At 38.0% G+C, this 16,168-nt stretch overlaps 1 protein-coding gene across 4 annotated transcripts in view; it reads left to right on the forward strand.

Moving 5' to 3' along the window:
- Positions 1–8,872, forward strand: part of nt5c2l1 (5'-nucleotidase, cytosolic II, like 1) — a 13,500-nt gene extending 4,628 nt beyond the window's left edge. For 2 of the 4 annotated variants that reach the window (XM_046066761.1, XM_046066763.1), the window contains exons 8-18: positions 2,843–2,896; positions 2,994–3,077; positions 3,173–3,208; positions 3,297–3,404; positions 3,492–3,558; positions 4,701–4,871; positions 4,958–5,009; positions 5,467–5,518; positions 7,178–7,354; positions 7,433–7,514; positions 7,597–8,872. In XM_046066761.1, the coding sequence (XP_045922717.1) occupies positions 2,843–2,896; positions 2,994–3,077; positions 3,173–3,208; positions 3,297–3,404; positions 3,492–3,558; positions 4,701–4,871; positions 4,958–5,009; positions 5,467–5,518; positions 7,178–7,354; positions 7,433–7,513 (882 nt within the window). In that variant the 3' untranslated portion in view covers position 7,514; positions 7,597–8,872. Of the gene's footprint in view, positions 1–86; positions 228–736; positions 833–1,871; positions 1,964–2,478; positions 2,537–2,647; positions 2,742–2,842; positions 2,897–2,993; positions 3,078–3,172; positions 3,209–3,296; positions 3,405–3,491; positions 3,559–4,700; positions 4,872–4,957; positions 5,010–5,466; positions 5,519–7,177; positions 7,355–7,432; positions 7,515–7,596 lie in introns of those variants that run through there. The other 2 variants (XM_046066762.1, XM_046066760.1) reach the window with 2 other exon arrangements.
- Positions 8,873–16,168: the final 7,296 nt, after the last annotated feature.

Genomic DNA, 16,168 nt, shown 5'->3' on the forward strand with positions numbered 1-16,168 from the left:
ATGTCAAGAAGTCGCTCTGGTGTATTAGCTGCGGAATTTTCTTTTGAACTGCCTACACAAGAGTTACTGACTTTATGTTAATGGTTTTGCTGTGTGTGTGTGTTTGTAGTTTATAAGTCACCTGACTACGAGAGCCTGGGCTTTGAGCTGATAAGAGACAGAATGGTGTCTATTGGATACCCTCATGAGATTCTACGCTACACATATGACCCCTCCTTCCCCACACGGTTTGTTTTAAGTCTACCTCTGTAACCGAGGGTTCACGCAAAAATAAAGAATAACATCTGTTTATCAAATGTGCAACAGAAGAGAATATTTAAGAAAAATGTTTTGTTACAGGTTTATTTTCTTTTTTCCTCATTCCGAGAGAATACAATGTGGGAAAAGTTGTTTTTATATTGCATGGATGATGTGATCAATGACCCACATTTTTTCCAAAGACAGCAATTTGTCGTTGTTTTCAACTGCGATTCATAGACACATTCATTATTATGATTAAATGTTAGGTCTAACTTTCAAAAGTTTCTGACTTCATAAATCAAAGGATTCATCGAAAAAATTATATGCAGGTTCAGCAATAATTAAAATAATTGCTAGTTGCAACAGTTAGATAACATTGTTGCTTCCTTTATATGTTCTTCAACTCTCACTCCATGTCGTGTCTTGATAACCTTGTTCACGCCTCCTTTTCTTTTCTTTTCTTTTCTTTTCTTTTCTTTTCGTTTCCCACCCTCAGCGGTTTAGTGATCGACACCACATATGGGAACCTCCTGAAGGTGGATTCAAATGGGAATATTTTAGTCTGCAGTCATGGCTTCCGCTTCCTGAAAGGGTAAAATACAAATCCTCACAAAATACAGTGACACATACCCTGGTGGGGGGATGGGTAGAGCGGGTTGGCCGTTAGTCAGAAGGTCGGCGGTTCAATCCCGGCTCCCCCGGGCTGCATGTTGAAGTGTCCTTGGGCAAGACACTGAACCCCGAATTGCCCCTGGCCCCGTGTATGAATGTGTGTGAATGGTGAATGCAGATGTAGTGTAAAAGAGCTTTGAGTGGTCGAAAAGACTAGAAAGGCGCAATACAAGTACGGAGCATTTACATTTACCCTGGTGAATTGCTGTTGTGATGATGGACATCTCTACATGTGAGCTCATGACAGACAAAAGAGACAAGGAAGAGAAACAGATGGACAAAGAAATTAACACAGCAAGTTTAATAATCAATAAAACCCATTGTAAAAACTTATAAGAAATTACAGAAGAGACACTTCTATACTTTTACTTAAGTACAATTGTTGATTTAGTTGTACTGTTACATCTAAATACACTGGTTATATATTTAAAGAACAAAATCAGAAGGGTTTTTTTCTAATTTAATTTTCTGATGTTAAATATATTGAGTGGAATACATTCAAATACATTAAAAATAATTTGACTGTGAGTTTTAACATACAGGTTAAACTGAAATCCATCAAAGTACCATGGATCCAAAAGGAAAAGTCTTTTTTTCAATACTTTTGCTGTGACTGATTGAGAGAAAATGTACAACTACTTTAAGTGAAAAGCTGACTCTCATATTTGTTACTCATAGTTATTTAATAATAAGGGAAACACAAACTACTAATAATGACATCAACATTCCGGTCAGCTGAGAAGAGCACGCTCAATGTGGCTTTACGCAGCAGCAGATAAAGCCAATTGCTTTCCATTTATTTTGTCTCTAATAGATTACCACAAGATGTCACATGGACTTTTTTTGTAGCCCTGAAATTTAAATCCGTGCACATTTGTTCACCACTTTGTGTCATCTCGTCAGTTAGCTTGTGCCTGTGCATCTGCAGTCTTGACCCATGTTATGTTTGTGTTCCACAGGCAGGAGATTCCCAACTACTACCCCAACAAGTTCATTCGCAGAGATGACACCGACCGTTTCTACATTCTTAACACTCTCTTCAATCTTTCAGGTATAAAATTGACCTTTGGAGAAAATGTTGAAATTAACATTTATATAAATCTTTTCTATGTAATTCTGTAATCTTTGCTACCCCAGGCTACGGAAGCCCTGAACGGCAAGTGAGAATTTTGTTTAAGTCTGATTGTTTTCTCTCCTGTGTTTACGACATAAGAAAAGGTGGATAAAAGGTTTGCCAGGACCTTTCTCTAAATTCCTTATAAAAAACTTTTTGTTAATATTTTTTTTTTCAGCTGATAAAAAAGGTAACTTTTTTTTACCCACCTGTTTCATAGAGTAAATTGTTTTTCAAGGAACTTAGAAAGATGATCCTAGCAATGCCTTTTCCCACACTGGTTCTTAATTAATAAACACAGGAGAGAAAACTATATAGATCAGACTTACTTTTGTACCCGACCCATCATAATTACTTTTTTACTCTAACTAATTATATACTGTAAGTTTACATATGATATCAGCAACTTAAAAGTGTTAGCCACCTGAACTGAATTCCCATGCACCCTGCAGAGACTTATGTCTACAGCTGCCTTGTGGACTTCTTCACCAGATGCAACAGATATACAAAGTGAGTTGACTCGCTCCTCCCCCTCTCAACCATGAATTATTATAAATCAACCAGTGAGTTATTTGTCAAACAACCTTCCCCACATCTTCTCTGCTGTTTAATTTCTTCCAGCCTTCCAAAAGGTTACCAGTACGGCGATTTGTTAATGTCCTTTAGAAGCATGTTTCAGGATGTTCGAGATGCAATGGACTTCATTCACGATACGGTGAATTAACAGATCAAAAGATAGAATTGTGTGCCATTGTTGTTTGAAATCATGCTTTGTCCCTATTGTATAGCAACTGTTATACTGTGTGTGCTTTTTAGGGAATTCTGAAAGAACGAACTATCAGGAATTTGGAGAAATACGTTGTCCGAGAAGTGAGTAAACTGACAGGATTATGTGTTATAGCTTTTTATTTTGACCAAAAAACACAAAAAAGTTGAAATATGAAACAAATGAACATGTTCTTTACAGCCAAATCTCCCAGTACTCTTGACCCGGATTAAAGAGGTAGCCAAGGTCTTCCTCGCCACCAACAGTGACTACAGCTACACTAATGTGAGCTTCTGAACATAGTGTTCAAATTATACGAAAACAAAGTGGAGACCTTAAAAATTACCAACAAACGTGTTTTTTCCTCCATTTTCATCAAGGCCATTATGAAATACCTGCTGGAAAGTAATGCTAAGGTAAGACAAATTTAACTTTGGTTTGGTTATTCAGAAAATGTCAATTTAATGGGATCAGGTGAATTTAGCATTTCTTCTTTCATTCTAGCCTGGAAGTCCAAAAAAGCCCTGGCAAGCCTTCTTCGACCTCGTCGTTGTGGACACCAGAAAGCCACTGTTCTTTGCAGGGGGGACTGTCCTGAGACAAGTGGACACGGTTTGAAAAATTCTCTCATACTGAAAATGTACATGTTAATGTTTGAACTGCAGCAGGTTTCAGTAATATTTTGCATTTTGGACACAGGACACAGGAAAGCTTCGGATTGGGACTTACACAGGCGACCTCCACCATGGAACTGTTTACTCCGGAGGTTAGTCACATGACATTAATGGAAGTAATAAATAAGAACACAAAATGGATTTTAGAGGTGTAGAATCTGTGACATGTCTCATTGCTTAGACTTTAATTAAGCCAAGTAGAGATGGATTTCTCTTTCTGTTGTGGCTGTGTACACTGGAGAGTTTAAACTGTAGAAATTTGGGTGACAATGGTTTAGCAACTCCAACAGTGAGTGGAAAAGGAGAATATTTAGCCATCTACAGTTACTCACTAGGCGATTATTGATATGTCCTACTTTGACCTTTGGGTATGTAATTTTCCTGCTCAGAAAGTCAGTGGCTGTCTGGTCAGACAATAGTGGAAATAACTGGGATTTGACTCCTGCAAGCTTATTATTTGGAGTTAGTTGTACTTTGGGTGAATATTTTGGGCTGTAAATTGAGACTATAGATAGGATGGATAAATAAATGTATATGTCTGGAAGCAATAAAATGCTGCAATAATTAGAATTTTATTAACAACTGAGTGTTTAATTATACAATTTAATCACTACTGAGCACTGTGATTAATTTTGTGTAATGTAATTTTATTTTTCCAGTTCCACACTCCATGTTTTATGTGTTTTATTTGTTTTTGTTTTCTGTTTTTCCCCCTCATTTGATTGTATTTTGGGTATTTTATTTTATTTTATTCACTGTTTACTGGATTTTATTGAATTGTTGTGCAGATTTTATTTTTTTTTTGCTTTTAACCTTGTTTAGATTTCTTATTTGCTTTTTTTGGCCTATCTAGAATCTTTACATCCCAAAATTCCCAAATAAATTTGAGCAACTTCAACATATGTTTTTTGGACACTTAAATTTTTGGTCTGAATTTGTAAACTCAAAAAAGATAATACTTTTGTTTTTTAAAGTGCACATTTTTGAATAACCTGGAAATGTCAAAGTGGAATTCAAACAAATTCTGTGTTTAATATTAATCATTCAGTAATGGTTACATTTCACAATTAGGTATTAGCTATTTCAGTTTTAAAAATCTATTATGACATATCTTTGCTTCCATATAAATGTATTTTATGTGTGCTTGTGATTTGAATGCATTTGCATATTGTAATAATTGAATTCCTTCTCCATGTCAGTTTATGTAATATTCTAAATAAAATTCTGGTTGCAGGATCGTCGGACATTGTCAGTGATCTGCTGGATGTCAAAGGGAAGGACATCCTATATGTTGGCGACCACATCTTTGGCGACATCCTCAAATCTAAGAAACGTCAGGGCTGGAAGACTTTTATGGTCATCCCGGAGCTCACCAAGGAGCTGCAAGTGTGGCAGGAGAAGAAAAGTATGACCAAGTAGACAACATCACGCTGTTGTATAATTATCATTTTGATGGTTTTCAAAGTCTAGATGACTTTCTTGGTTTTGCAGATCTGTTTGAGGAGCTGAAACGTCTCGACATCTTCTTAGCTGAGCTTCACAAGTGAGTTTGTGTCCATCTTTACTTGTTGCATAATTAACACTTATTGGATGTTTATAAAGTTTATAAACAGTAAGGTTCATTAGGTCACGTGGAATTGGGAAATACATTATGATTTATGATTTATGATTTGTACCCTTAGAATTAATTGTCTAATAATCAATACCAGTATTAGTAAAGACAATAAAGTTTAATCTGTGTGATGTACAAATCATTATCTGCTGGAGTGCATGTAACAAGCAAATTGTTAAGGAAAACAACAAACAAAAAGTCATGTGTATTATGTGTTATTAATTATTTCTGCTGCAACAACTGATATTTATCAAACTCTTTAATACATTTTGGTAACATTGCTGCCATGACATCAACATTTTATTGTCCGCTTTCTACAAGAACAATGACATAGTTACATGAAGTGATGCAGTAGCTGATAATTGTTTCCTGTGTTTGTCATCTGAAGGAATCTGGACAGCAGCAGTGAAGACATCAGTGCCATTCACACAAGAATGAAGGTGAGCGTCTCATATCAAAAGATAACTTTTTCAGGCAGTTGTACACAGAGGGATCTGGAAATTAAGTAAAGAAGTTGCTGTTTTAACTACATTAGAAGATGTTACATTATCTTATCTATACATTAAGATGTTTTTCTCTTGTTGCCGTAATCCCAAGAACTTGACAGCTTCGCTGTCATCTACATTACAGTTACTCATTTAGCTGATGCTTTCATCCAAAGCAAATTACTAGAAATAATTAGGGGTTAAGTGCCTTGCTCAGGGACACATCGGTCGCAGTAGGAATTGAAACCCAATCTCTCACACCATAAGAATGTGGCTTATCTACTGTGCTATTGCGTCATACATGAAATAATGGGACCTTTATTGCTGACTTTGTACACTGCACCAGAATAATCATTTGAAAAACATTGTTAGTGAAAAGTGCGTAGGTTTAAAATCTCTTTAAAACCAAACAATCCCGCACACTGTCCATGTATTATAAAGTATAAAATATATTATTATTACAGGTTTTCTCACTCGCTTTAGTACATTTATTCATTTAGCTGACGCTTTTATCCAAAGCGACTTACAATTGCTATATATGTCAGAGGTCGCACGTCTCTGGAGCAACAAAATTCAGTGGATTACCTGCAAAAGCCCGTAACTTGCTCAAAATCCCTAGTCTGTCTCTCAAAAGCAAATCTTTATGTCAGTGAACATGTCAGTGCCATCAGAATGACAAGTCCTTTTGTCGTTGTTTACGAACAAGATAGTCAAAATGTTTATGTAATTTGTTGACAGACCATGTCATTGTGATGCAGAAAAGAAAACGAAAGGACTGTTTTACAGCACTGCATAGCACAACGAAAGAAATTACAAAATTAGACATGTAAACATGTGAAACACTCCTAAAGCTAGAAAATAAGATGTTGTGATTTGTTGTTGTCTATTCTTATTTTGTTTATGCACCACGGTCTGTATGAGACAGCATTTCGTTCAGCTGTATATTTTAATGCGAAGAATGACAATAAAATTTGACTTTAACTTTGATTTTGACAACTTATTCAGCCTTTCGCATGTAGTGACTTATGTAATGAACTTGTGCCTAGATATTTTGGGGGGTAAGACTATTCAACAGAGAACCGGTACAATACATTGTGATCAGCAGGACATAAGACAATTGTACATAGTCATTGCATTAATGAGAAATTGTTTTTATGATGCGCACAAGTGATTGGCGACCTGTCCAGGGTGTACCCTGCCTTTCGCCCGATGTCAGCTGGGACTGGCTCCAGCCCCCTGCGACCCTGTACGCAGGATAAGCAGTTGACGATGGATGGATGTGCACAAGTGAATAGATAATGTGGGGGTTGAACATGCAGTTTTGAGAATTTCAAATCTGAACTGAGAAATGTACTAAAGCGACTGAGAAAAACTGTATTATTATTAGTGAGTGAGTTTAAGTGATGGACAGTGTGCAGGATCCTTTTCTTTACTTTTCAAGACCAGAATCAAAATAAAAACACTTGAATGCATTGTTGCAACAGAAACCAAAAAAACAGGGTAACTCCTATTTAGCCAAGCAGTTGTTTTTCAGGTGTTTTCATGATTTATTACACTCTGTCCAGTTTTATTTTTATTTTTTGCTGATGCGGTTGTTGTTGTTTATGTTTGCAGCTCGTTACCCACAGAATGGACATGTCCTATGGCCAGATGGGCAGCCTTCTGCGCAGCGGTTCCAGACAGACACTGTTTGCCAGCCAGCTGATGCGTTATGCAGATCTATATTCCTCCACCTGCCTCAATCTGCTGCACTACCCTTTCAATTACCTTTTCATGGCTCCCCCAGTCCTGGTCAGTCCTCTCCCTCGCCCATACATACACCTGCACCTTTTTTTAGCCATTCCTCATCTCACTCATCAACTCTTTCAGATGCCCCACGAAGCTCAACACTCGTCTGACTTGGCTTCATCAGAGGTCACCTATGCCAACCATATTGTCAAGAAGAACTAAGGTTATTATTGTTATGCTGCAGTGTTCAAATTGATCTCCACTGAATTATGTGAGTAGTTTATCAACATTTCTCTGTCTTGTAGTGCTGAAGACAGCTGACTGAGATGTTTCAGAAGACTTCTAATGCATGGACACTTTCTCACTGATGAGGGTGATAAAGGGTTTGTTGCAGCCATGACATGCCTCTTTTACCTTTTTCTCCACCTAATGGATATGAATTGCTATGCCATACAACATTTACAAAATAAACCCTAAATAAATGATGCTGACAGTGTAGGTATCAAAGCAAAAACAGACTGAGGGTTACTGTATATATGAGTGTCTTTAATATGTTGTTACACATCAGTGCATATGCACATTTAATCTCAGGTTTGTGTAATGTTTTTTAAGAAGTAACTTTATTTGTTTATGAAACTTCTGTTGCATCATTTTAATAAATCAGTCATATTCTTTGTTATCATTTAAGTACAAAAACTTTAATGTCTTTATGGCATATACAGAATCATTTTACATTGTGTTAGCGGCTTTTCAGACTCACACAGAGTCACAGAGTTGCGGGGACTGTTTGAATAAAAACTGTTCACAGTGAAGTCTGTGGATTTTTCCCGCGTAAGCAGGACACTGTTTCTGGAAAGACATGTTACTGTTGAGTATCCAAGGTGGGTTAAAATCAAGGGCAAATGGACCTTTGGGCTGAAAATACTCAAAGATGCATGAAAGAGGAAAAATGTCTAAAAGTATCTTTAACCAAGTCCAGTTGTCCTTGATTTTAACCCACCTTGGATAACTATGACCTGGATGACTGAGAATTGTCACAGACATGTTACTGTTTCAAATGTAATTTGTTTGTGCTGTGCGAACCCCAAAAATGAATTCTTCTGTATCATCAGGTGGAGGCAGAAAGCTCAGGTACCGATTATGTAAAACCTGGGTGAGTACAGTTACTAGATGTTACTAGAAGCAATATAGTTAATGTTTGTGTTTTTGTCATTTGGCTTTTGTACTACATCTGTTGTCCACTGGATGGCAGTGAATCACCTCTGCTACAGACCTGAACATCGATCTGTGTGTGGTCAAATGGAAATAGATTACTTTTTATTCAGCGCAAACAAGTTAAAACTGTTTTAACTGGCAGAACAATGATCTATCTTGATTTGTCTTACAACATGAATCGTGTGTTAGTAATAAAAATAAAACATGTGTTCTAAACCCTCAACAGTGAATGCAGCAGCTCATCTACTGGCAGATTAAACTGATTGTATATCCCTTAATAAAACTAATGCATGTTAATATCAGGAGCCCTCAAGAGCCCACAGCATCTTCACTCATTAACAAAACCATTAAAATAATCAAAATGTATTATGTGTACTGCTATTAATCACATACACTCACATGTACTCACACCTGTTTGGTACTATACACAGACTCCTTATCTCTGAGTTGTTCTCTCTTCCTCTTGGTTCTGACAATCCTGCTCCCATGAGAGCTGAACTTTTATCAAAAGAGAGCTCAGAGGAATTTGTTGTCTGGCACTCTCACACACACACACACACACACACACACACACACACACACACACACACACACACACACACACACACACACACACACACACACACAGTGTCTCTCTCTCTTTGTTCCTTACTGTAAGATATCAGTAGTGACATGTGACCATGTACAATAGGAAATGATCCAGTGTTCTTGCAGGGTTGAAGTGTCCAGAAAATCACAGTTTTCCTGCTGTGAGCTTTCTCCAAGCTTTCCTGAGCTTGGTTATGGAGAATCTACCCCACATTTCACTCTGCAGGAAAACTCCCATCTTTATGGTAAATCATTCACTGCTCATGTGGTATCTGTCCATCTATTGGATTGGCATATGATGAAGCCTCCACTGTCAGGAAACAGCAAACAACAACAACAAAAGCACAATGTTATCAGGAAGATCCAGTGCAGACTTTGACTTATTGTGAGGATCTACTGGTAGTCTTAACTTTATTATGGGTGAAGCTCTTTGGATTTGAGGACACTTAAGACTTCCTGCTGCATTGTTTTGGTCTTTCAAATTAAACACAACAGGCAAGTCCAAATTATGAAACACCTGCTGCATTTGTTAGTACCTCCTCCTTGCAAACACACACACAAACCTGTTTCCCAGATGATTTAATTTCCTGTATCAGGGCTATTTCAGTTTATTTGGATTTCCCTCGTCATTGTCTGCTTGTCACCTGGATTTATTGTTGTTCCTTTTCTTCTTTATTCAGTGTTTGTCATATTTTATCTTCTCACTTGCACAAAATGCTCAGCTTTCATCTCTCCTACCAGCTACTCTGTTTTTAATCCACTAAGTTTTGTCACTGCACACACAAACTAACCTTAAGAATCTTACTTTGAGGCAATGTTCTTTATTTAAACTTTCATTTTATGATTTATAAGTCATTGTTATCAGGGAATTATGGACAATGAATGGTTATGTCAAAGTCAGTAGTCCCCAAAATGTTGCCAGCTTTGATTGTGCACACTTTGGATGGCATTAAGCTGCCATTCTGCAGCAGACCTGAATTTAAAGCTGAATGAGCAGCCTGACACCAGACTAACTACTACTTAGATGTGTCAAGATAGTTATGAAATCTGTGCTGAAGCTTTGTGTCTTAATTTATCTAAGAAGTAACAATTTAAGAAACTAAATTGTTGCAACTTTAAATGACATAAAATATATGATAGCCCTGCTGGTAATATTTAGTCTGCAAACAAGTCTAGCTTCTGGTCCAGAGTGTAGTAAATAGGGCTTAAAAATCTTTAATCCTTACTGAAAAGAAAAACACAAAACAAACACACACAGTTTTTTTGCCTTTATGTCTTTCCCTCTGATGGGAAGACATAGTTGAAATGGACTTTTGGTCACACAGTTATCCTGACAAACACTCACATGCATACCTTTTCCTTACTCTCTGCCCCCTTCCCTTTCCTGTCCTCGAGACAATATACTGCACTGTGATATATGAGCTATACAGCGTACCTGTACTGCAGAGGTGTGAAAAGTATCAGTTTCTCTGTTGTTTAGAGTGTCACCCACACATCACTCTGCATGAACTATCTGATTGCATTTAAATAATACAGCACTTGATCACACCTTAAATAATGATGTTATCATGGTGGAGGAAGAGGAGGCTGTTTGCAGTGCTGAGGAATCCTCTGAATACCATATTTATTTCATTATTTCACAAGACACGAGAACATTTGTGCAAAAGACATTATAGTGATCCTGTAATGTGTAAATATTAACTCACCTCTGCCTGGAAAATATAAATCAGTTATTGGTGGCAGTCTTTGTACAGATTCATATATTATTAAAATATAAACACAATTACCATTTTATGTCGTGGCTTTTTATTTAAATTGTGTGCTACTCAACTTTAAAAGCTATTGTTTTTCACAGAAGGCACCAAACATTCAGCTTGTGATTTTCCCGTTAAATTTCATAGTTTCTTTAAATAAAAATGACCTTTTTCCACTATGACAGTATGTTCTGTATCTGCCACACTGAGTGAAAAATTTAAACCTAAGACATCTGTTTTTTAGCTGTGCCATTACATCAAATGAACATATTCTAGGTTTATGAAACTTTGCTACACATTTTGCCTAAGTATTTGGTGTCTTTGGAAGCACTGTAACTTCCTCTATAACTGAAAATGAAGTCTTGTGTGTTTCAACAAAGCTGCACATTTATGAGTTTACAGTAGTTAATAAATGTATAATGACTTGCTTTTGAGAGGACTATAAATGAGTGACATCAGTTTGTTACTGTATCAAAACTGATGCGTTAACATTAAAGATGCACTCTAACTTATTCACATTGTAATGATATATTTTTTCATCTTTTTCTGCACAACCTTAAAAGCAAGCAGGCTGTTTCTGGGCCTGAGATTTCAATGTTTTAATGTAATAATAAGGTGTACGAAGATTTTTATGGAGGAATCAGGTACTTGATTATTTGTGTGTTTAGTTCACTGTTTTCAAATGATTTAATAGAAGAGTTAGTCAGGCATAAAGGTAGCAGATTGGATATTTCAAGTCTATATTAAATTTTTACCTGTGCTAGCCAATCAATTGATTTCTTTTAAACATTAAATTCTCCTTTTTTAATTTGTCAAGTTTCATCTTTATGAGAGAACGTAAAAAATAACAGTGGTTTCATTGATCAGAAACATTTCATAAACCACAATAAATGATTAAAAACAAATATTAATTTAATAACAGTTTATTCCATGATAACAGTTCATCTTTTATTTCCAACACATTCTCTAACAGTAAGTTTCATTCATGTTATATTAAGGCTTCATTAATACAGTGTCATGAAAACACACAGCAGGCCCACAGACACATTACAAAAGGGAAACCCCCACAAAACATTTGTTTTATGCGCAGCAGTGTGAGTATGTTGTGTGTTATGAAATGCAGATGTCCTTATCACATTAGCTTGTATTCTCTGTAGTTTCATCTGCACATGAAAATCAGCTAAAAAAAAATCACCGCTGACATGTTGGGTTTCATTGCAGGATACTTGCTGCTCTATGCAGTCAGATAACTGCAGAAGCACCACCGTCCCCCATTCCGCACATTCCAGGATTTCCCAGCAAGCATTGCAAGCAAGCCTAAACAAGTCACGTTCTTTACCCAGGGAGCATTTCACACAGCCGAGTGACTGAGGTCTACTTTTGCCTTCCCTTTAGTGTGCAGTCACATAAATGCATACTTTTTCTAAAAATCAAAAACATTTTTTTAAAGCCACACAGAAATGATGCGACTTGGCTTTAATACAGTCACCATGATCATTCTTTCACCTGAAACACTGTGCTGCAGCAGGGTAATCTGTGCCCTAAAAAAATGTTTCCTTTCTGCTTTTAATAATTACTTGTGTCCTTCTGCAGCTTGTAACAGCAGCTGGACTGTGGTTAAACATTTCCACCCAGAGAGGTCTGCTAACAGTCATCAAAACAAACAAACCTCTTCACTCTCTTACTCAAAGGTTGGAACATGAGGCGCGCACACACAGGAGCAGTGACACCTAATCTCAACACAGAAAGAAAGGAAGAAAGACACCGAAGAGAAGGCAAAATGCGAGGGGGGAGAGAGGGCCTTGCTCCCTACATTCCTCCTAAACGTCCCCTCCCCCAATCGACCTGCTGCTACCACTGAGGATGCTCAAAAACACCCCCCCCCCCCCCCCCCCCCCCCCCCCCCCCCATCTGCCTATTTTACCATCAGCACACCAACACAACAACATATAGGTGAAGAAGACACAGGAGTCTGAACTCCATTGAAAAAACTATGGATTCAACAGAAAATCCAAATACCATAAAATCTAGAAAACTTGAAAATCCAGTTCAGATAATGAACAGTTTTCAGATATTAAAATGCGTCTGAAATACATTTTTGTCTACTGTTTCTGAGTCTATTTTAAGTTTTTCTTCACCTATTGATATTTGTGGTGTTCACTGTTTTTACAGTTCACTTTACATAATTGTTGGTATAAATTTTAAAAAAAGGTGGGTTAATGATGATCCAATAAATGTACTGAGCACACAAAAATCTATGTTATAGTTTTGAAAGAAAAGCATTATGTAATTTGTTTTCTTCCTTTAAAATGCCTTCTTTCTAAATGCAGTCCAACTGTATATACCATACTTTATATTTAGGTCATGTGTCAGCCTACAAATGTGTGTAAACGCTCTTCTGTAAATACAGTTGTGGGCTTTGCTCTACACCACCACCTGTTATCAGTCATCAGCTCCACATATACACAAACCCGTTTGAAACGAGCCCTTTAGCACCAGTTTAGTGTGAGCTGGGGCCAAATGCTATGACAATACTATTGCACTGCTAGAATGGATGGTACAGTAGTGCAACATTGTCAAAGCAGCTGACCTCAGCATGTGTCAGCACGTGGACATGGGGACAGCCATTCTTCACTGCCAAACTCGAATTACATTTAAAAAAGCAACAATGCTGTTTGTGTGGATCAACTGTTGGCTGTAAAAAAATAAATAAATAAAAGGCAGGTTTTGAAATGCTAATTTTTGCCGAAATTTGAATTTAGCTGATTTCTTTGGTTTGAGTGATAATGGCTGTTGAGTGTGGGCAAAATCTTTTTATCTAAAGTTCAGATATTTGAAATATTCAACATCCTTACTACTACAAAATAAAGCACAATAACGGAAGAGAAATTGTTTGTTTTCTTACATTATGATACTGGTATGTCGAGACATAGTTGCTCACAAACACACACCCACAATCACCTTAAAGACACCCTCATAGCTCCATGTGCAGGTTAAGAGTTAAGGCAGTAAAGGGAGGTTTGGGCCTCTGTTTCATCAGCCAATGCCCTTTTAATATTGCACTGCTCATCTCAATGTCCAGTAGTGCAACAGAAAAAGGGCAGTGGACAACAACATGGACACCATCAGACTCCACTGCACATACTGACTCAACTATCCACCTTTTTCACCAAAAAATAAATGAAATAAAAAAATTTTAAATCCCACAAATTACACTGATGTTGCTATTAAGTGGATTTATGAACTCCTGTGCTTTTATTTTTAAAAAGTAAATCAAATGAAAAATCAAGTTCAGTCACAGAAAGTTGAAAGTTTCTATTGCACAAAATCAACCTATTAAGGTGGATTTTTTTGCACTCAATATGCCTCTGTGGGAGACAAACGTTAGGATATTACAGTTTAACAATATAACTTTTCAGTGGTGGAGTTAAATGAACTTCCTAAATTTAACAGCATTGGTTTCTCTCGCCCTGGGAGAATGGGAATTTCCCAGCATGTGGGCCCATACTATTCTCTCCAGTGAATGACATGCATTCTAATTTTGGGGGAGAAATGGGAGGTTTGAGACGGGGTGTGGGGTGGAGGAGGGGGGGGGGCACACACTCCCAACGCTTTCAGAGAACTACAGGCTGCCACCCTCCACACCTAAAGTAACATAGCAAATACATTTTCAATATCAGTGTCATCATTTCAGTATTATAAGTCTTCACTCCAAATTACCGCTGAAAATAAACACAACACAGCCCCCTACGAAATAAAGTCAGCATTTCTTCGACATAAGATAAAAAACAACAACTTTGTTGCTTTGCTCCATTAGAGTGTTAATTACTAAACAATAATCTGTAATACTGTAATTATTAAACTGTAACAACACCTTAAACAAACGCAAAGTAGGTCCTGCAAGTTTGCACAATCAACGCGTTGTTACACAACATACAGGATCTATACCATTCAAGGAAAAACGGAACGCTGCAAATACCTAGAATACCATGTAGCTTTCATACCTGATCCATCTGCGTATTCCTGTAAAACACATCAAGGTGCTCTCATATTTTTTTTTACCTGTTCTTGAAAGCTTTACGTTTTTTCCGCCATACCACTGTGTGAGCGGCCTATACGCCTCCTGTACGTTAGAAGCACTGGGTCTGCTCTGCAAGCCATTCCTGCCAGCTCACAAGCCCAGAGTACAATACTGACGACTTGTTAGATTGCACAACAGCCTATAGGCTGCACATGCACACACACACAACCACGCCAGCACCGTGAAAATGTCCCCCTCAGAGACCCATTACACTACGATAACAGCCCAATAAGGCGCAGGACGCGTTTATCTGCCAACAAGGCGTTAAATCGTGTCCTGATTAAGTTTTGAAGCGAGCTTCCAGATGCGCAGCGCACGAGATTGACTCAACTCTTATTGCCGTTTATCCTCCCTTAAGTCGCATAAATAAACACTCATTCTTCGCGTCTCGACCTTTGCAACTCCCAAGTTTGCACTGAGCTCCAGACAATTTACGCAAAATCGGCTACAACTCACAGTGGCCAATCTCACCCCCCTTCACCTCCTCCTCCTCCCTCCCTCCCCCTTCTCTCTGCACAACCACCTCCTCCTCCAAAATCATGAATAGTATCTAGCCAAGGGAGGGACAATCCGTTATAGGCACAAAAAAAAAGAGAGAAGGAAAAAAAAGTTGTCCATAAAACAAAGAAAAGCAACGCTCCTCACAAACCACACCTCGCGGTCCGCCGCTTTGGGGATTCACGCCGTCGTTCCTAACAGGCTGGGAGCGAGTACGGATCAAATGTGTGGAGCTTGAAGAGTCAGAAAAAAATCTTCCCTGCACGAGCACACGGCCTCGCAGATCCGGACTCCATCTTTGACTACTTGACATTCAGAGCCTGCCGGAGCAAATTCCTCGTTTGCATGCCTCCCACTGATTGGCCTCTTCCTGCGCTAGTCTTTGCTATATGATGAGCCATTGGTTTGGTTTCGGCGTGTTCAACATTTCCAGCGCGCAGGGGATTGGCTGCGCGCGGGGACACGTCACACCGCACAACGAATACCTGATCATCTGCGTCCCATTCACAAATTTCTCATCATTTTCCCTCACTGTATCTGGATACTTGATCACTAATTATTTTATTTCCTTTTTGGCGCAAAAACCTTTTGTGCGATTACAAAGGGGATTATAATTAGCCTCTAATTGGCCTCTGGAGGGACTACGACGCTATTCATTAATTCAAATATGGACTAAACCCGGCTTATCTTTTTATACGGGCAGCGGGGATCAGGCCTACAGTATTGATCGATTTGGAATAA

The sequence above is a fragment of the Micropterus dolomieu genome, linkage group LG13 (assembly GCF_021292245.1).
Source record: "Micropterus dolomieu isolate WLL.071019.BEF.003 ecotype Adirondacks linkage group LG13, ASM2129224v1, whole genome shotgun sequence".
In the NCBI taxonomy this organism is placed as follows: Eukaryota; Metazoa; Chordata; class Actinopteri; order Centrarchiformes; family Centrarchidae; genus Micropterus; species Micropterus dolomieu.